The sequence below is a fragment of the Peromyscus maniculatus genome, chromosome 17, assembly GCF_049852395.1.
Source record: "Peromyscus maniculatus bairdii isolate BWxNUB_F1_BW_parent chromosome 17, HU_Pman_BW_mat_3.1, whole genome shotgun sequence".
NCBI lineage: Eukaryota > Metazoa > Chordata > Mammalia > Rodentia > Cricetidae > Peromyscus > Peromyscus maniculatus.
Window position 1 is genome coordinate 12,937,522 of NC_134868.1, and position 21,374 is coordinate 12,958,895.

At 43.2% G+C, this 21,374-nt stretch overlaps 1 protein-coding gene across 1 annotated transcript; it reads right to left on the reverse strand.

The window, feature by feature from the left end:
- Positions 1-1,522: 1,522 nt before the first annotated feature.
- Positions 1,523-19,841, reverse strand: Cbr4 (carbonyl reductase 4). Its single transcript, XM_006996645.4, has 5 exons — positions 19,540-19,841; positions 17,481-17,601; positions 15,839-15,972; positions 11,702-11,836; positions 1,523-4,173 (listed from the first exon to the last, which is right to left on the reverse strand). The coding sequence occupies exons 1-5, from the start codon at positions 19,679-19,681 to the stop codon at positions 3,995-3,997; spliced, it is 711 nt and encodes a 236-aa protein (XP_006996707.2). The 5' UTR covers positions 19,682-19,841; the 3' UTR covers positions 1,523-3,994.
- Positions 19,842-21,374: the final 1,533 nt, after the last annotated feature.

A 21,374-nucleotide genomic window follows, 5' to 3' on the forward strand; every position in this document is an offset into this window, starting at 1 on the left:
TTTCATTTAAGATTGGTTACAAATTGTTACTGGTCATATTCAAGTTCTTTCTAAAAGAAGAAAGGGGGTATGATATAGAAATAATAGGATAAAAGGGTAGATTATTGAATCTACTTTAATCTAAAAAACAACTATTAATCTCAAACTATTTTACATTGGTATGGATTTTGGTTTATTAATACAAATTTAAAGTTAATTTTTATATGTATATTTCTACTCTGGTTAAATATATTATGTTTATGCAACTAATTTAAAATTATAATTAATAAATAAAGATTAATAGTCATCTATAACAGTCAAACTTATAGTCATGTTAGTTAGGTTTTTTAGGTATACAAAGATATATTTCAGATATATAACCTTTAAACACTTCAAATTCCTACAGAATATGGCATTTAAAATGTTTTAATAACTTAGACTTTTCATGACAGTGTGGGGAACGTCTGCTCCTGACAGCACCAATATACTCCAAAAAGATGGTGAGCATCGAAGAAACTCCATATTGAGTTTGCTTGCTTTCTATGTGGCAAAAGTTAGCCATGTGGGCAAAGAAACCGCCCTTGCCTCAACTGCTGACAGTAAACACGCTGTCCAATCTGGGCAAGCAGGACACAAAGAAAGATGACAGTCAAAACAAGGTAGGACAGTCCTTCAAAATTCCCTGTTTCACAGCAAAGTCTGTCGGATATTCTAGGCCTGAAGGCCAAAATTGGATGCCCCAATGTTACACCTTGGGTGACTGTCTAGGCAGCCAGCTGTTTCTGCCATTTCTTACATTTTTTTGGAAGTCACTTGCTTACACTTCCTGCTTACTCGGGTATTATTATTTCCTTCTCAGGTCTCTGATGGAGTTGAAGACTAAGTAGTTATAATTATAGTTTCCTTAATTATGATAAAGGATCAATTAGCAGGCCATTCATTCAGGAGTACGAACTGCTCTCCCATGTTCTCATGCTGAATCAAAGGCTTCGTATGTAACCTCTGGGTAGCATACTGACTTAGTAGGCAGATCTAAAGCCCGATGTACAATCCTCGGTACTGAGAAAAACAGAATGCTAATAAACTAAATAAAGAAAGTATGTCAGAGATGAAGGACTCCATATTTAGTACACAGCTCTTGATTTATGACACCATTTTTCTGAATTTATTAGTACATCTTATTCATTTTTTTTGACTTTCCATATATATTTAAATCTCCACTTAATGTTCTGTTCCACTTGAAAACAGCAGTTAGATGACTTCTGGATCCCTGGATTGTGTTCTGTTCTAGTCTGAAGTACTAAGAATCGAACCCAGGGCCTTGTTTCTGCTAGGCAAGTACTCTATCACATCCCCAGGTCTCCTTAAATTTTATTATTTTGAAACAGAGTCATGCTGACTTTCCCAGGTTGTCCTTGAACTTGCTATGTTCTTGCCTCAGTTGCCCAAGTATCTGAGGTTATAAGCACCTTGATAAAAACATTACTTTATAAAATAAAATATTAAAAACATTTGGATGATGGCAAATAAAAAACAACATGAATCTAGTATATAGAAATAGTTTATTATTCCCCACAAGAGTTCAGGCAATAAGAATGCTATCTATATTGTATTCAGTTATACATCTTCATCTCTTCTAAGACCAATGCTTTCAAGGCTGAGGAGGATGGTCCATGGTAAAACTCTTGCTTGGCACCTGTCAGGCCCTGGGATTGATCCCAGCACCACTGAAAAAAAGCCCATGCATTATCTCTAGTGAAAACAATAATACATTCTTACTGTACACTTTTATGATTATTTAAGTGTAATTATTCATTACCATTCTAAGATTTGGAGCTGAATCATTTTTATATCCACTAATGCAAAATAGTCTTAACTATATTTATGTGTGTATGTGTACATGTGTATATGTGTGTGTGTGTGCGCGCGCGCGTGCGCGCACGCGCACGCAAGGATTAAAAGCAAATGCAATCACACCTGACTATAATTTTGCACTTTGGTGTGAGACAAGACCAAACCAAACTGACCAGAACTATGTAGACCAGGCTGACTTTGAGTTCTTGGTCATCCTGCCTTCACCTCATGAGTGCTGGGATTACAGGGCATACACCACCACACCCAATTCTTCATAGTGTTTTCAAGTTGCTAGCTATCCTGAGGTTGTCCTGAGAGAAAAACTCTGTAAGTTCAAGATCTGTATGGCTCATAACTATCGCAGGTACCTTAGGGACTCATCCTTACCGTCCTCAGTGACTGCTGGAGAGAGAGTCCACTGCACGCACTTACAGCAGCACGGGATTTTGCTGAGCTGCTCTGTGAAAAGCACCATCGCTCTGAGAATCCAGGTCTTGGCTGTAGAGACGACTGAAGAGATAGGAGCACTTGCTGTGTAACCCCAGCACCCCTGGAGAAAGCTGAGCATGCCCAGACACGCCTGTGACCCCGGTACTGAGGACAAAGACAGCGAGACTTCAAGAGCTCACTGGCTAGTCACCGTAGCCAAAATGGGGAGGCTCTAGTTCACGGACAGCCCACCTCAAGTCAACAAGGAGGGAAGACACCAATGTCCTCTTCTGGTCACATCACACACCACACACACACACACACACACACACACACACACACATATATATATAACTATATATATATGTATATACACTACATACACACACACACACACCACATACATATAGATACACACACTACATATACACATACATACACTACATACACAAAAAAACCTTCACACATACACACATGCACATATACACCACACACACACACACACACACACACACACACACACACACACACACGAGTCAAGTCTAAGGCATTTGGGACAGTAAGGCAGAAGGACAGCACTAAGTCCAAGGCAAGCATGGGATACATAGTAAGTTCAGGCCAACCAGGGCTAGAGTGAGATCCTGGCTCAGAAAGAAGATGAAGAAGAGGGGAGTCGGGTAGAGAAGAAACAGGAGGAAGGGTGGTGTGAGACAGGATGTATGGTGGAGAAGAAAAATCCTCTCTAAGTGCATCTCTTTAACTGACATTTCTTCTCACCTGTATTAAACAAGTGATTGCCTATGCACACACATATGCAATATTACACACAAGGTATGGTGGTACACACCAGGAATCCCAGCCCTAGGGAGATTACAGCCAAGAGGACAGAAAGGCTCACACTGTGGTCAGCCTGGCCCACACTGTGAAATCCTGCCTCAGAACCCAAACCAGAACATAAAGGCAAACCTTAGCAAGGCTGCTCAAGCACTGTCTGCTGATTTGAATGAGGAATGTCCTTATGGATTCACAACTGAACACTTGGTCCCTACTCGGTGGCACTGTTTGGAAAGGTCATGGAACCTTTAGGAGGTGAAGCCTTGCTGGAGGAAGTATGTCACTGGGGGTGGGCTCTGAGGTTTTTACAGCCTGGCTCCACTTCCTCTTCCCTCTCTGTGCTTCCTGTGTATGGATGACATGTGAGCAGCTAGCTTCCGGTTCCTACTACCATGCTTTCCCTGACTGCCCTGCATTGATGGATTCCATCCCTCTGGAACCAAAAGCATCAAGAGACCCTTTTCCCCTCTAAGTTGCTTTTGGTTATGGTGTTTTACCACAGCAACAAAAAGTAACTGACAAAAAAAACTGATCTCAATCTTCTGTAAATACTCTTATTTTAGCAACAGCACAAAGTCTGTGTCTTAAAAATCCAGCTTGATACACTTAAACTAGATCACAATCAGACAACAGAATTTTCTGTTTTCAAGGCAAAAATACAAATACTGATGCATATCTCTTACAAAATGTCTATGTACTAAAATTGCTATGGCCTCTAAAGATAGAGGATTCATACCTTTTAGATTACAACCGGTCACACGTTGTTTTGAAATATGTTCATACAAAGATAGAACCATTTTTAGTAACAAATGTCACCCACAGAGCTGTGATAGCCTAATTAATAGAAAAATGTGCACATGACCCCAGTCACCAGCCATCAGCATGGAATTATCTCTAATCAGACAGTGAGCTGCAATCCTCCATCCACAACCAGAACATGTCCTGTGATGTACGGTGACTCCAAAAGAAAGACAACCGCATGCGCCACTTCAAGAGCATCTCCAAAGCGCCCAAGAGGGATGTTTTTCTTTAAATAGTCTTCTTTCAAGTGCTTTGTCATGTCCGTGTGAATGAATCCTGAGAAAGAAATGTTCAGTCAGTTAAAGTATAGACACTAAAGATGGCTGTTCATCTTTTATAAGAAGAGTTTGCTTCTGAGAATGGGACATTATTAATAAACACTGTTAGGAAACACCGAATATTGTTAGTAATTAATTAAGTATACAATTTTATTCACTTTAACTCAGTGACTCTTTATTGAACACAAAAATGCCTGACTCCCAAGTCCATGACTCAGCTCTTGGCAAACATAAAGGTAACGCTGTGGAATGTAGTAGGGAGATACAAACATAAATTAAACAGCGCATTCTTTGGACGACTATAATCTATGGAGAAAGGAGGCAATTGCTGCATACCCAGTTGTAATGTAATAAAGTCTGGTGAATCCTCCTATAATGCTATAAATAAAACACTAGAGAAATGATTTTCACACAGGTGGGGGAGAAAGTGAGAAACAGCGTTGAGAGAGGGCATCACAAAGATGGTCCCATGAACAGATTTTGCAATCCTAATAAGAATTAATCCATTCCATTTACTAAACCAAGATAATTGATGAGAGGATAGCCCAGGATTCCAAAGTCCACATAAGAAAAACTCTTATCATCATATCTAATTCTGATAAAAAATATACATAAAAGACGAAATTTTTAACTCAATATTGGTATATATGCTATAGAGTATGCAAAGAGCAAGAGTGAAATTCAATATATATTTAATAATTCACAATGATAATATGTATGCACACATATACCAGGATCAACTATAGGTTTAAGACAGTAGTTCTCAACCTTTGGGCCACAACCCTTTAGGGGTTCAATGACCTTTTCACAGGGGTCACACATCAAATATCCCGTGTATCAGATATTTACATTATAATTCATAACAGTAGCAAAATTACAGTTATGAAGTAGCAATGAAAATAATTTCATGTTGGGGGGTCACCACAACATGAGGAACTGTATTAAAGGGTTACAGCATTAGAAAGGTTGAGAACCACTGATTTAAGATATTCCTACAAGATTATAGAAACAAATATATATATATATACAACTAGTAAAATGTCACCACATAATATCTTGTCTACTAATTAATACTAAAAAAAAAATTGTTTGAGACATGGTCTTACCAGTTAGACCAGGCTAGCTTAAAACTCACATAATCCACCAGCCTCTGCCTTTCAAGTGCTAGGACTGAAGGCGTATGCCACCATGCCCAGCTTCTATCACTAGGCTTTTTGGTTTTTTTTTTTTTTTTTTTTTTTCAAATGCAAACAGTAACCTTCATGAGAGCAGGTCTGGGAAAGTTTATAGTTCAAGGTGACAAAAGAGTACTCAATGCCAGACAAGCCATAGGAAGTCAAAGTTCACCTACACTCACCACAAAAAGCTTTCAAATTGGCTTATGTTAAAACTCATGTTAAAATAGTTAAAACTATTTTATGGCAGCATAAAATAATGATGGCATTAATGACAGAAATGGAGATTTCGCATCTGTAATCTTAGAAGGTTATGTGTGAGCCTTACATCACTACTAAAAACAAGGTGAAATACACATGCCAAAATGCTGGCATTATCATCCGATTATCACCGGACACCAGTGTGACAGTAGTTACCAGAACTATACACCAGATGACATTCTCTTTGTACTTTGCTTTTTAAGCTGTCCACGCAGATATACATAATCTTTGCACTCAGATAAAATCATTGAAAAAATATGAACATTATGAGTTACAGATGATCTAAACTGAGGGCCAGAAATAACAAAACTAATGTTGTACTACTTGAGTTCGCCTGTGAGAATATACTGTGAGACACACCCCCCTCTACAATAAAACCTCAGCGCATCTATTTGAAAAGTCAGCAACGTTTTCTTTCATCTTGAACACGGGGTGAGAAGGAAATGAAGACAGACAGCCTCTGTGGACCTTCAACTCCTGAGCCAACCTGCTGTTTTGAGACAGGGCCTCACCACATAGCCCTCGCTGTCCACGATCTCCCTGTGTCATCCAGGCTTGTCTCAAACTCAGAGGCGCACCTGCCCCTGCCTCCCGCACGCTGGAACTCAAGGAGTGTGCCACCACACCTGGCCCAAAGACGAAGCTTAGTTCTTCCGCGAGGAGCCAGAATCCAGCAGAATCCAATTCTCTTAAGAACCCGTGAGTCTGATGAGATCCAATGCTGTGTGCTAGCCCGCTTCTTTTCAAGGATGCCCCAGAGAAAATGAACCCTATAATCACCTCAGACTATAAAAGTTGACTGAAATAAAATGACTAATGTTAGTGCTGACAACTTTGTGTTATAATCCCTAACCTAAGGCTCGGGGGATATTGCAGAAAGGGGTGGGAAGGTCTTAAGCCGGCAGATCAGGATGTGTGCTATGAAATTGGTTTTTTCTGCGTGTGACAGGGAAGCTGAACTCATGAAATCTCAACAATGTGGTCACCTAAACAAGACCTGCCCAGTGACAATTCCAGCTGACACAGCCGCATGGAAGAGGGGACCCCACAAGGCCTGACCCCGAGATAAGAGCTACGGCCAAATCATGGCTGCCGAGAAAAGGAGAAACAGTCTCCTCCAAGGTTGAGTCCCCAATAGGCTGTCTAATCCCAAGGAGTCAGCCCTGAATACATACACATCCAAGCCACACTAGGAGGAAGGAGCAGGCTGTTAGACATGCATAGCACGTCTATCTATGTACCAATAATAACTGAAGAGGAGATCATGAATACGAAGGGAGTTGGGAGAAACAGAAGGACTAGCAGGGGGAGAAGGAAGGGTGGAAATGACATACAGTGTTCACATATAATCTCAAAATTGTTTAAATTAAAAGAGAAAAATCTGTTATCTTCTCAAAGAGTTCATGATACAACTGTCTTTTCCTCTTTAAAATTCTTAACAAAATTGGGCTGGAGAGATGGATGGTTCAGCGATTAAGAGCACTGGCTGCTCTTCCAGAGGTCCTGAGTTCAATTCCCAGCAACCACATGATGGTGCATAACCATCTATAGTGGGATCTGATAGCCTCTTCTGGAATAAAGGTGTACATGCGGACAGAGCACTCGTACTTAAAATAATAAATACATCTTCTAAAAAAATTCTAACAAAATTGGCATAAAGTGCTTCACATTAACTCCATAAACTCAACAGAAAAGGATGTATTTTAATCTAAAAAACAAACAAAAACAAGCCACAAGAAACCACAGTAGCCATGGCTTATGAACACTCTTGTCAGTAACAGGCTAGCGACTTTCAGACCAACTTCCCCTGGCTCTGGTGGTGGTTGCTGTGGTGAGGAGACCATTGGATTCGGGTTCGTGCATCAGGATTCTGTTCCCTGCTCTGCGATACTGTAAAGCTGTGAGCCAAGGAGGCTGTGCACTAACCGACACAGTCCATGTATCACAAAAAGAACAAACAGACCAACGATGGCCAGTCCCTGAGCATTCCTTCTGGCTGTGCATGGCTGGCTTTTGAATAAGAACTCATCATGACTGGAGGGTTAGGGAACTGAGATAAAAAAGAGCCCTCGTTTCTTACATAATTTCTTACACACAAATAGGTGTGTGGCCATCTACTACCCAGAAGGAGTCTCCTGCACAGCTCCAACTCGGGAAAACAAGGACATCAGTTGTCAGAGGGACCCTCCGCAGCCTCTCGTCAGAGCTATGGATGCATACTAGCAGTGGTGGTGTATCTCACAGAGAGCTGTTGACCATCACTAAAATGTAAAACCTAACACTGCAGTGGGTGGGAAGGGAAGGGAAGGGGCTGGTTACATGGTTCAGTGGATAAAGGAACTTGCTGCAAATGCAAAAACCTGATGACCCGAGTTCAATCCCCAGACCCAGTGATGGAAAGGACAGAGCGTGATGTCCCCTGGCCTCCTCGAGTGGACCACAGTGCATGCACACGAGGCATAAACCACAAATGTTCTGTTTTGGTTTTTTAAGGAAGGGGAGAATTTGCCCCGACACACTAGTTTTTCCTCTTAGATTATGTCTATCGAGAAAATGAACATACACTCCTACAGATCCTTCTCTTTTATCCGTGGGGTCTTTTTAATTGATAGACTTTATTTGACTGCACTTTTAGGTGTCCAGAACTATGGAACAAAAGCTCCTGTGCTGATCTCACTGCCCTCACCCCTTCCTCCCTCCATTTCTACCATGGTCAATATCTCACCTGAGTGTGGTTATGTGCTACAGCTAATGAACAGTACAGACACATTACTAGGCAAAGTCCACGGAATCCTTGAGGGTCACCCTGTAGTGTACATATAGGCTTCAACAAATGCTGTTGTCATGTTATCCACCATTACAGTACCACGCGCAGTAGTTATTCTGACCTGCCCTCTCTGCAGCCTTTCAGACCTCATCTGTCTGCTCCAGTTCAGTGGAAATTAAATAAGAAATGTTAAGCTAATCTCCAAGGACAAATCACTTGGGCTGTACCAAATGTCAATGTTATCGTATGCCAATGATCATGAATCATGTCTCCCTTAGAAATACACGCACAGCCCCAAAGCACAACATATCAGTTATCTCTTAGGTACCCCACCCCATCTATCAGAGAGCTGAGGAGAGATATTAGTGGTCCCCAAACATCTTATACACCTATCATCATGCTGTTTCCTCTCCAGTTCAAGTCTTCTTTCCTCGGCCCCAAAAGATACTCTCCATATCATTCCTATTAGTAAAGCTCTGGGAAGTTTGCTCTGCTAGCCTACTTTTGCTATCCCTGCATTTACCAAGACTTAAATGGCTATAAACACTATAAACTACCAGTAGGTGCCACTGTCCAACAGAGGATGCTGCTGCATTACTTCCCTGGACACTTAGAGATTTCCAACTGGCTACAAAGCCACCAACCCTTAGACCAAGAAACGGTAATTGAAAGGACATGTAATCGAGCAGCTCAGAACCAAGACACTACACTTCACTGCTGGATATACAATCACACACCCAGCATGGGGGTGAGAAGTGGTGTCTGGGGATCAAACTCAGGGCCTAGGGCATGCTGGGCAACTAGGCCACACCCCAAAGCCCACTTTTAAAATATGAACTCTTTAGAGTCTGGGATACTCTAACTCCAAAAAGCAAGCATGTAGTTCTTGTCCAGTGAGAATTTGTATTTATAATATCTGAAGAAGGTACATGTCATTGATTCATTTTGACTAGTAATTGACTATAGTCAATCTATCAACTATTATTTCTCATATTCATCGATTTCCAGTTATTGAGATTCATCTATGATGACAACTTTCCTTTATGAGTAGTAAATACCAAAGTTTAGCAAGTACTTTAAAGAACAAGATCTTTAAAGAGCAGTCAAGGATTTAGGACAGAGTGACAGTCTAACTCATTATTTACCTTGTTCCCAGGTTTTCCTCCTACAATTTGTTTTTCCACTGTTTTCCTACTAATTGGAACCTCCACCTGAAGTGAATGAAGAAAACGGGACATAAAGAGGAACAAAGCAGAGGCCTGAGGGCTGGAAAGACGGCTCAGTGAAGAACGGCTTAGGTACTAGCACTGGACCCGCAGTCGGGACACCCGGGACCCACACCAAAGCCAGGCATGGCAGACTCAGGGAAGACAAACAGATCACAGGGTCTCGCTAAGCTTAAACAGCAAGCTTCATGTTCAGTGAGAGACCCTGTCTCAAAAAATATAGTGGAGAAGTGACTGATTGGCTTCCACCTGGGAGTACATGGGTAAGTACATCGTAAGTGCACATTTGTTAGCTCTGTTTACGGATCTCATGAGAAGCTGATATATCTTAATATCAAAATGAAGTCAATAAATAACCTATAGAATTGATTTAATCTTGTCATTTCAATCTGTACTATGGAACATTTTACACACACACACACACACACACACACACACACACACACACACACAATATATATATAATATTACAAAGGCCACTCTACTAAGTGGCCATGTTTTAGCAACAGATTTTTTATCCCCAATATGATTGCACTGGAAAAATAAGATCTTTACAAAGGACTCTATGGCACTTGCATAACACCTTTAAAACTTCTCCCCTGTACACGAGCTGGATTTCCAGCGTTCATCCCATTGCCTTGACAACTAATCCACAGTAGACATCCTTCAGCATCTCCCTAGTGTGGTACCCATCACTATTCTACCTCCAGCACTTGACATCGCAGTGATTTGTTCGTTTATGTCTTCCCAACTGTATTCTGCATCTTGCAGCAGAAATATCTCATTCATTTTTATTACTCTTGGACCTAGCACAGCCCTGGCATAGAGGAAGACACCCCAGGACATCCGCTGCACGATTCTGTGAATTGGAAAGAAGGGCCTTCCTCTCAGCTAGTCGGCTTTTACATCACCAAGAAATGGAATTAACTCCTCATTACTCATTCCAGTGCAACCCCGCAAAGAGAAAGGGCAAGTGCAAGCCATTCCACACCACAAATCAACCACCCTGTAGATGGGGATGACTGGCTCAGCCAACGCTGACGTGACGGCCTGCACGGAGCATACAGAAGCAGAAAGCCAGGCCAACATAATGACATGGAATTATAAGGAAAGCTTTTGTTGGGAGCCTTTACCTTTTCCCTTCAAAAATCTGACACCCGAGCTGTAATAACCTTCCTTAGTGCTCATGGATTTGGAATGTCTCAACTCAGCTAGCCTGAGACCAAACAGTGAGCTGGGGTGAAGGCATGTTACGCAGCAAACAGGTTCACAGAACATCCTGAAAATCACCTGCCAGCTCCGTCAACTCTCGGGTCCCAGCTGGAGCCAGGAGGGAGTTAAAAGAGAAAGGTGGCAGAGGTCCACAGCAGTGCACTCGCCTACAAACGGCCAGCCACTCCAACAGGAGATTAATTCTTAAGTATTTAAAATTGTGGGACAAAGAGACCGTGTCAAGGTGTGGCGTAGCAGTGAGACATAGATCTGAATTATGGCATCTTTTTATTAGCAAATGGCAAATAATATACAAGTGGAAAAAAGGGGGATAATAAGGAAATAAATACATAAACAAGTAAGAAACTAGAGAATCCCAGATCATTTAGAGAAAAGACAATAGCAGAAGGATTCAACAACATAAATATTATGATTCTAAAGGAAACCTTGGGGACACTATTTTTTCAGCTTTCCATGAAATGGCCAGGTAGCTTTAGGTAAATTACGTTGAACCCTGGTCACAATCTTCTAAAATGTCAGTGTGGCTGGAATAAGCCAGGTGTGGTAGAGCAAGCCTACAATCCCAGCACTAGAGAGCACGGTGAAGACCCCAGCTTGAAACACAAGATGACCTCCATGGTTCTCTCACCAGAATGTATTCCCTAACTTGGGCAAAATTTAAAAGTAAAGACTTTGATGTAAAACATGAGGTACAAGAAAAGTTTTTTAGTCACTAGTCCATTATTTCTTTCTACAGTGATTTTTAGAGAGACACGACCCAAATGTCAATTAAAGACTAGCAATTTACCAATTAATGGGCAAATAAATGGCCTTTCTTTATGCCACAAAACCATAGTACGGTTATTGTACGAAGTCCTCACTGACCTGGCGCAACCACATTGACTCTGATTTTCTTCCGCGCGACCTCCTTAGCGAGTGAGCGTGAAAACCCAATGAGCCCGCCTTTGCTGGCGCTGTATGCCGACTGGCCCACGTTGCCTTTGAAACCAATGATACTTCCTGCGCGGAAAGAAGAAATGGAGTAAGTGTGAGCCGATGGATGGGCTTGTCATTTGAAAATTCACATACTGTACAGTCAACGAACCAGACAGGGAAAGCCACCTTCCTCCACGCTTGGCTAACATGAGTACCTCTAAGTACTGTCCTTTAAGGAGCAGCATTTAAAGGGTTCCACCGGACCCAGACACACCCGGCAAACAGAAACGGAAAGAAAAAGGTGTAGATCCCCCAGGAACAGGGAAGAGGCTTACATGATATGTTATGTATGTGAAAGATTGGAAGAGGTCGGGGAGGAATGTGTCTGACAATGTGATTGTATGAATGAGAAAAGTCCCCCTAGGCTCAGACAGCTGAGCACCTGCCCCCCCCAGGGGGGGGTCGCTGTTTGGGGAGTTTTCGGAGGTGAGGCCTTGCTGGAAGTGTGTCATCGGGGAGGGGTGGGCTTTAGGAGTAGATCGCTTCACCCTGCTCCCAGTCCTCTCTCTACTTCATGCTTGGGGTGGAGAGGCTGTCTGTCACCTCTCAGCTTCCTGCTTCTCCCACCATGCCTGCCTCTTGCCTCCCCACCATGATGGACATTACGGTGTCTGTAAGGGACCAAGCGCCAAAATAGACTCTCTCTTTTATAAGTATTCTTGGTCATGGTGTTTTATCACAGCAGCAGCAAAGTAACAAGCACAGGCAGAAGTAAGACAGAGCCAGAAGATGTAAAATGAAGGCTGATTCATTTTATGATTCTATTGTAGATATGAATGAGTATTCACATTCACCCACAAGAAGGAGTCCAGTACATTTCAACTACTGTCAATCAAAATCAACCATACAAACTTCCTAACAGTGCAATTTTGCTACTTTTGTTTATATTTACCTTGTACTTGCTAATAAACATTACTCAGTGACCTTGTCTAATAAATATGTAAGAATAATTTATAATTCAAATATCAATTTATGCAAATACATGCTTGCAAAACAGAAGTAGGGAAGTAATTTTCTGCACCACTGGCCTGTGCTTACAATATAAAAATTGAACAGGAACCTAACACACACACACACACACACACACACACACACACACACACACACACACAATTGAAATTACTTTAGAAAAAGAGAATATTCTCCTTTTTTATTATAATCAAGAAGCCCAATGTTAAAATGTTTACTTGCATTGGACAGTAAACCATTGCTTTATGACAGTAACTTGCCCCAAGAAATACACTGTAAGGTGGGTTCACAGGGGTGCGAGCACCCCAGAGCATGCTTACATAAAGCAAGCTGTTATAGGCCACTTCCTCTGCACTATATGGTATTTCCCACTGCGCCCAAGCTACAAACCTATGTAACATGAATGCACAGATCGGCAAACAATGACAGGCACACATGTATCTAAGCATGAAGAAGAACAGTAAAAATAAGCTACAGAACAACTGCCACGTATCTGTCCTTCACCAACTGACTTGTCACGTGGTACATCACCAAATGTGCGCCCTCAGTTAAGACAGGAAGAGAGCTGTGCAGCACAGGAAGAAGGACAAGCCATCAGGTGAAGGAGAAGGGTGGGCAGGAAAAGGGGTGTGGGGGAGAAAGAAAGACAAAAGCCAAGATCCAGGCAAGGCAGATGGTCCAATGGGAAGCTTCGTAACTAGCAATCAGACCACACTCTGTTTTCATTTGGTCAAAGTCATGACTTCTGAATACCAACCAATCTCCAAGTTCAGCCTTTTCTGTGGTACTTTTCTATAGAATAAGTATGTCCACTTATAAATACACCAGTCTTAGCAACATTCTAAGATTTGGGGGACTTAGGTTTCTGAAACTTATCTAAAATGTAAGCGTTTTAACAAATATGCCCTGTGATATCCAGGCACAGTCTCGGGTCTGTGTGGCAGGTCTTAAGAAGCCCAAATCTGAAGTGGCTGGGTCCGAAGGTCACAGGTCCCCAATTCCTCCTAGGACAGAGGTTTAACCAGCACTGTAACTCTTCTGCAGCTGTTCAAGGTATTGCTTGTCACTTAAAAAAAAAAAAGCAGACGGTCTGCTACAATTTTCAAATTCTAAACTGAAATTAAATCCCATGTTACTCTGCACTCTCCACTCTTCAGGCACGCATCCTGCCTCTTCCTCGTGGCTCCAACACACTAAAGGCTGCTTCCCTCCACTCTGAAAAGCTGAGGTTTATTTAATCTTCCTTAAATCTTGACACTATACAGATCAGTGATCCATGCAATTGCTGTAAATAATTATTATGTAGCCTCCATGTCTACAAGTTTTCTTTTTAATTTGAAAAATTAGTTTGGATATGTTTGCAATTTTTAAAGATAAAATATAATGACATCATTTTCTATCTCCTTCTTCCAGCCCTCTCATTTGCCCCCTCACAATACCTCAAATTAAGACTCTTTTTCTCGGGGGCTGGAGAGATGGCTCAGCAGTAAGAGCACTGACTGCTCTTCCAGAGGTCCTGAGTTCAATTCCCAGCAACCACATGGTGGCTCACAACCATCTGTAATGAGATCTGGTGCCCTCTTCTGGCCTGCAGTCACATATGCTGTATACATAATAAATAAATAAATAAATCTTAAAAAAAAAATAATGGAGAAATTAAAAAAAAAAAAAAGACTCTTTTTCTCAGCCGGGCGGTGGTGGCACACACCTTTAATCCCAGCACTCAGGAAGCAGAGGCAGGTGGATCTCTGTGAGTTCGAGGCCAGCCTGGTCTCCAAAGTGAGTTCCAGGAGAGGCGCAAAGCTACACAGAGAAACCCTGTCTCAAAAAACCAAAAAAAAAAAAACTCTTTTTCTCTTCGTTTATATATATATATATATATATATATATATACATATATATATATATGTATATATATATATATGCATAAAAACAACCTGCTGAGTCTTTTTAGTGCTGCTTGAATGTAACGGTATCAGGCCTGACCACTTGGTACTGGATGACCAATCAGATGGCTCATCCCTGGGAAGGCTATTTCTCCTGTTCTCAGCAGGCTGTAGTTTCCTGCAGTTCTTTGTTTAGGGGTAGGACCCCTTGAGATTCCCCCCTTCTGTCTTAGCAACCTCTATTGTGGTGGTCTGAAAGAAAATGGCCCCCAAAGGGAGTGGCACCATTAGGAGGTGCAGACTTATAAGAGGAGGTGTGGCCTTGTTGGAGGAAGTGTGTCACTGTGGAGGTGGGCTTTGAGGTCTCACATATGCTCAAGCCACACCCAATAAGACAGACCACTTCCTGTTGCCCGTGAGTAAAGATATAAGAATTCTCAGCACCTTCTCCAACACCATGTCGGCCTGCACACTGCCAGGCTCCCTGCCATGATGATAATATACTGAACCTCTGAAACTGTAAGCCGCCACCTCAATTAAATGTTTTCCTTGTAAGAGTTGCCATGCTCATGGTGTCTCCTCACAACAATAAAACCCCTAACTAAGACATATACTGATATATCACCATCCATGTCTTGTTTAGGCAGCCATATTGTTGTGGTATCATGCATGTAGCATCCTGATCATTTCTAGGAAACACAATCTCACGGTACATTATCTGGCCCTTTGGCTCTGTCATTATAGGTTTGACAAAAATAGAAAAGGAAAAAAAAATGAGATGCTTGATTTCTCTTGAAAATTGAAGCTGCTGACAAAATTGTTACAGCATTCATATACAACAAGTCTACTAGATGTGCGTAGCTGTGGCCCCTCCCATTCCACACAGTCTCGGAACACTGAGTCTAGACGTCACTTATCACATGGCTTCTACTGTTGTTTTTTAATACTTGATGAGTCAGTCATTTAACGCCCACTGACTCCTGTGGGGATGTGCATCTGTGAGTTCTGTCTCCTTCACTGAGCAGTTAAATACTTTCCCCACAGATAACAAAGGGATCCCAATTTCACTGTTGATCAAGTAAATCAGAGGACTAAGTACTCTGATGTTTGTATGCAATATAAATAATACAACATAAGATAACGCAATCAAGCCACGAGGGTGGGAACTCACCTACATTAACGATGGAGCCACCCTGCTTAATCATCGTCCTCATGGCAGCTTTGCAGGTCAGCATGGAGCCCAAGAGGTTAGTGTGAAGCTGAGACACCATATCTTCGGTTCTTGTTCTTATGAAAAGAGCATCTCTACAGGAAAGAAGCAACAGAAACATCAACAAGGATATCAAAGAATCCCAGTGGGGGGGGGGGTGCTAGGGAACCTACTAAGAGTTAAGAGTTCCAACTGCTCTTTCCTCTTTTGGGAGAACCGAGTTCTGTTCCCAGCACTCATGTCAGGAAGCTCACAACCACCTGGAACTCCAGCTCCAAGGTACTCAACATCCACTTCAGGACTCTGCAGGCAACTGCACTCATATGCACATTCTCATACACACACACACACACACACACACACACACACACACACACACACACATGCATATACACACACAAAATTTTAAAGTGAAAAGCAAATCTTTAAAAAATCAAGTCAAAACGCATGTACTATTCTGATTTAAAATACAGTATAAGCTATGCTTTCTAGCTAAGTGCTGGGCCGTCCCACTTTGAACTTGACTTTAAAACCACTAAAGTAGCTACTGATGAGCCAGAGAGAAACCACGTGGTGGCAGGATCCTCTGCCTCTCTACTGGAGTGGCAGATGCTGCCAGTGGCTAAACACAGGATCAAGCAACCAAATGGCCTAAGCGACTGCCAGTTTTGCCTTGTTTAATGAGACTGTGAATCTAAATACTGTTCCCTAAACTCCGCTTTAAAAAAAAAATGGCAGCCCTCTACCCTATTATTATTACACTTATCATTCTATATACTACATTAGGGGTAAGCTCATGATGACCAATGGAACTCAGAACACTGGTTTCCTATGAGAAAAGATTAAGTGGTCTTCTGGCATGCTGGGCCATGTGCTGGTGATGGTATGTTAGGACGGATCCAACCGGACATTTATCTCAACATAGAAGAATAAGGCTCAGTGATTGAGAGCACATACTTATCTTACAGAGGACCCGAGGTCAGTTCCCAGCACCCATATCAAGTAGCTCACAACGGCCTGTATCTCCAGCTCCCATGGCTCTTTTAGTCTCTGTGGGAACCTACACACGTGTACATACTAACATACAGACACACATGCATGCACCTAATCTTTTTAATAAAAGAATGTACGGATTGACAATTTTCAAAGCATGTCTTTTCAACTAGAAGTAAAAACAGCCTAATACATTACCCCATACTAATTATGGTGGTTTGTATGAGAATGGTCCCCATAGGCTCATAGATTTGAATGCTTGGTCCCCACTTTGGGACCAAGTTTGGGAAGGATTAGGGAGTGCAGCCTTGTTGGAGGAGGCATGTCACTGGGAGTGGGCTTTGAGGTTTCCAGACTGGCCTGTTCCCATTGTGCCCAGCTCTGCCTCCTACATGCAGATCACGATGAGTCTGCGGCTGTTGCTGCTACCCTGACTTTATTCCAGCAACATGACTCCAGGACTCCGAAACCATTCCTCGGTTCAACATTTATTTTATACATTGCCTCGGTCATGGTATTTCGTCACGGCAATGGAAAAATAAGACATGGACCGATTAAGAAAAATCTCCTTTGAAAAGATATAAGAAATTTACCTTCATCTTTGACCAACCTGTTAATACCAGCTGCATTTACCAAGAAATTTACTGGACCTAAATGCTTCTCCATCTCTTCAAATGTATTCTGAACATCCTGTTCTTTAGCGACATCACAGCTAAATGCCAAATGGTTTCCTACAAGACAAAGTGAAATCAGAATTGCCTACAGATCTGAACTGGAATTTTGAATGTATCTACCATATGATTAGCCTATAAGGCAACCCGGTGTTGAGCCTAGAGATGACCATATGTCGTGGGTTCCTGTCCTCATGGACCATCTAATGAAAGGGACAGAGTGGGCAGGAGTGAAGAAGAAATAGAGAGGTTTGTTTCTTCCTTCTTGTTGTGTTTGTTTTTGCTCTGAGACAAGGTCTTACTGTGCTGCCGAGGCTAGCCTCAAAACTCAGCCTGGGATTACAGTGGGCACATGAAATACAATATCACAGAAAACTAACTTGAACTTTGGCGTTTTCTGGCTGGGCGTAGTGGTACCAGGCTATCCACCATGCCAGGTCTTGCTGGATTCACAAGTTGAAGGCTATCCTGGGTAGGTGAGACCTCAGATCCTTAGGAAGAAATAAGCTTAGAACGTTTAAAAACACAGTCGGGGCCAGCAAGATGGTTCATCCGGTGAGGGTACTTTCCACTAAGCCTGATGATCTGGATTAAACCCTTCGGATTCACATGGTGGGAGGAGAGAGCAGGCTGTCCCCTGACTTCTACATGTGCACCATGGCACATACATACCCACCCACCTAAGTTGAAAAGAAAAATTCACTTTTAAAACCTGCAATAAAATCTGGGCATGGTAACCAGCACATGCCTGCATTCCCAGCACTGAGACAGGAAACTGGGGCTGTAAGCTTGTGTGGCCAGCATGGGCAGAGGAGGTGGCTCAGAAGGGCTCTGAGTTTGGTCTCTATCACCACACACAAGCCATTATACTTCAAAGGAAAGGAATTCTCTATTTAACAAGCTCCTGTGTTCATTCCCATGCCCTTAACTTATGATAGGGATACACCTCACTGTGTAGCCAAGTTGAAACAACGGTACGTGGGAGAGCCACAGGAACAGGTGTTAGCACCACAGAGCACTGTGGAGTGTCAGTTGTCTGGCCAACTGAAGGCAGGGCTGCCTGAGGCTGGAGCTTGTGCTCACACCCGGGATGTACAGATCCCACATGGTGTTCCCCTGTGTTCCCAGCACTGAGGAGGCAGAGGACGAATCTGGATCCAAGGGGAGCCTAGGCTGCACAGTGAGGTCCAGTGTCAGAGAAAGTAGGCTGGGAGTAGACATCACACGCAGGTTCAAAGCGTGCTTTGTCCTAAAGATGTCACTGGCACAGCACAGGAAGGTAGTCTCAGCAGCGGGGCCATTGAGGCACAAGAATCACAAGTTCAAAGCCAGTCTGAGTTACATGTCAAGATTGCTTCCATATAAGTAAATAAATAGAGCAGACACCCGACACACCCTCAGATCTCTAAGACCCAATGCTTTTCCGACAGTGACATGTATTTTTTTTTCTCCATTCTAGTAACCACACTGCCTTCCGTGTTGTCTTCTCACAATCATCGAGACTTAAACTTGCAATTCAATGACTAATCCGTTATTAATAATCGGGGGCGGGGGTTGGGGAGGGCTGGAATTGGAATGCAATTTAAAGGACCTGGCGAAACAAATTAGTAACTTATTAAAAGTGTTTGATCAGCTTGGGGGAAGCAGCCCTGACCTAGCAACTGGCTTGCTACTTAAAAGAGTTTCTCTCTGACATACTGTTGTGTGCCTTCGCGTGGGGCAAGGAGAGCCCACAGCCAAACACAAGCTAGCCGTTTCTACCCGGCAGCCTGACCTTCCTGACTTCACTCCTTTCGGTCAGATCGCGTCCGGTTCGCTCCTACCGGAGGCCGGAGCAAGGACGGCTCTCGATGTCAGTCCTGGCCGTGGGGTGACAGCCCCACTGAGGACTTGGTCGTGGGTCGCGAGCGATCTGGTTCACAGACTGATCTACAGGGCCAGGGACCCGGGGGCTGGTGGACTCAGGCTCCATGGCTGGCACCATCTCCCGGTACCTACCGCCGAGCTCGCCGGCGGTGGCTTTGGCCACGTCCAGGTTTCTGGCGACGATCGCCAGACGATAGCCCTTCTGTGCCATGAGCTGAGCTACAGCCCTGCCGATCCCCCGGGAGCCTCCAAACACCGCACAGACTTTGTCCATCTTGGACACCCCCAGGACGGGCCAGAAGGATCCCTGGGAGTCAGGACGCCTAATAAAAGGAACAGCTGTAAGGGGGAGCAAAAAAATGAGTAAGCACTACCCTTCGAACAGCCGACCCCGGGCCACCAAACCGGGCGCGAAGAGTTAGACGTCGGCGCGCACGGGCTCGTCGGTGTTGCATTGCATGCTGGGACTTGAAGTCCTCGCGCTGAGGCCTCCGCCCGCCCGCCCGCGCCTGTGAGCATTGCAGGACCATTGCTGCTGGCTGCCTCTTCCCACGCTTTGCATAGCCGGTTGGCACTACGGTTCAGGGGACCAAAGGTCATTTGCTAAGAGATAATAGAGTTGCCAAAACCGTGGGCTTTCCAGACCGTAATTAGCAGCTACATTATGTCCTTTTGGGTGTGGACGTGTCCTGGCTTACCTACGTTTTTTACTGTAGTCAAAACCTGTTGGAGAAATATGAGGTCCCCCCGCCCCCCGCCCCAAGTTACCGAAAAACACTAGCCGGACGTGGTGGCATAGGCCTGTACTTCCCGAACTCAGAAGGTTGAGGCAGAGGGATCACCGAGAGTTCAAGGCCAGCCTGGTCTACAAAGTGAGACCCTGTCTCAAAGAAAACAGCAAAGAAAGAACACTGTGTAGAGGTTCAATAAATGTATGTGGGGTGGTGGTGGCGCTCGCCTTTAATCCCAGCACTCAGGAGGCAGAGCCAGGCGGATCTCTGTGAGTTGGAGGCCATCCTGGTCTACAGACTGAGATCCAGGACAAGTACCAAAACTACACGGAGAAACCGTGAAAACCAAAATACATACATACATACATACATACATACATACATACATACATACATACATACATTCGCTCCTCTTTTTGAGACAGAGACCTGATATGTTACCTAGGCTGGGCTAGCACTCACTGCATAGCCCAGGCTGGCCTCAAACTCTCAATGAGCCTCCTCCCTCAGCCTCCAGAGTGCCGGGAGTACAGGCATGGGCCACCACACCCCTTAAATGAATGATCTAAATAGTCTGAAGATTAAAGAGCAAGCTTAGATCATTATTGACAATATTGGGTTCCTGTACTCCTAAATAAAATAATAATATAATAAAAAAAGCAGCTGGGTAGGGGTGGTGCACACCTTTGATCCCAGCACTCCAGTGGTAGAGGCAGGTGGATCTCTGTGAGTTTGAGGCCAATCCAGTCTATAAATCGAGTTCCAGGACAGCCAGAGCTACACAGAGAAAGCCTGTCTCAAAACAAAAACAAAAAAATGCAGCTGGGCATGATGTAGCACGCCTTTAATCCCAACACTAGGGAGGCAGAGGCAAGTGAATCTCTGAGTTCAAGGCCAACTTTATACACAGAGGGAGCTCCAGGACAGTTGGAGCTACACAGGGAAACCCTATCTCAATCCCTCCATCCCCCCAAAATAAATAAGTAATAATAAGTCAACATTTGTTACCATTCTAGTGTAAAAGGAAACATTTCTTGACAGAGTATTAGTAAACTAGATTCAGAAAATATAAGCCATGGTTAAAAAAGAAAAGAAAAAATACACAACCTGGGGCAACAGGACTAATTCACATAAAACACTAGTGAGTTGAATTATTTAGTAGAGTTGTATTAACACACCAGAAATCAAAGAAAGAGGTCAGTGGGGAATGAAGGTGTGGAAAGCTGAATCTGTGCA

What these genes read in the sequence shown, in the direction of transcription:
- Cbr4 (XM_006996645.4), bottom strand. Translation starts at nt 19,681, where the DNA reads ATGGACAAAGTCTGTGCGGTGTTTGGAGGCTCCCGGGGGATCGGCAGG. An exon ending in TGGCTCCATCGTTAATGTAG is followed by an intron (nt 11,837 to 15,838) that starts GTGAGTTCCCAC and finishes CTTTCCGCGCAG; the next exon opens with GAAGTATCATTGGTTTCAAA. An exon ending in AGTCAATGTGGTTGCGCCAG is followed by an intron (nt 4,174 to 11,701) that starts GTCAGTGAGGAC and finishes TTTCTTTCTCAG; the next exon opens with GATTCATTCACACGGACATG.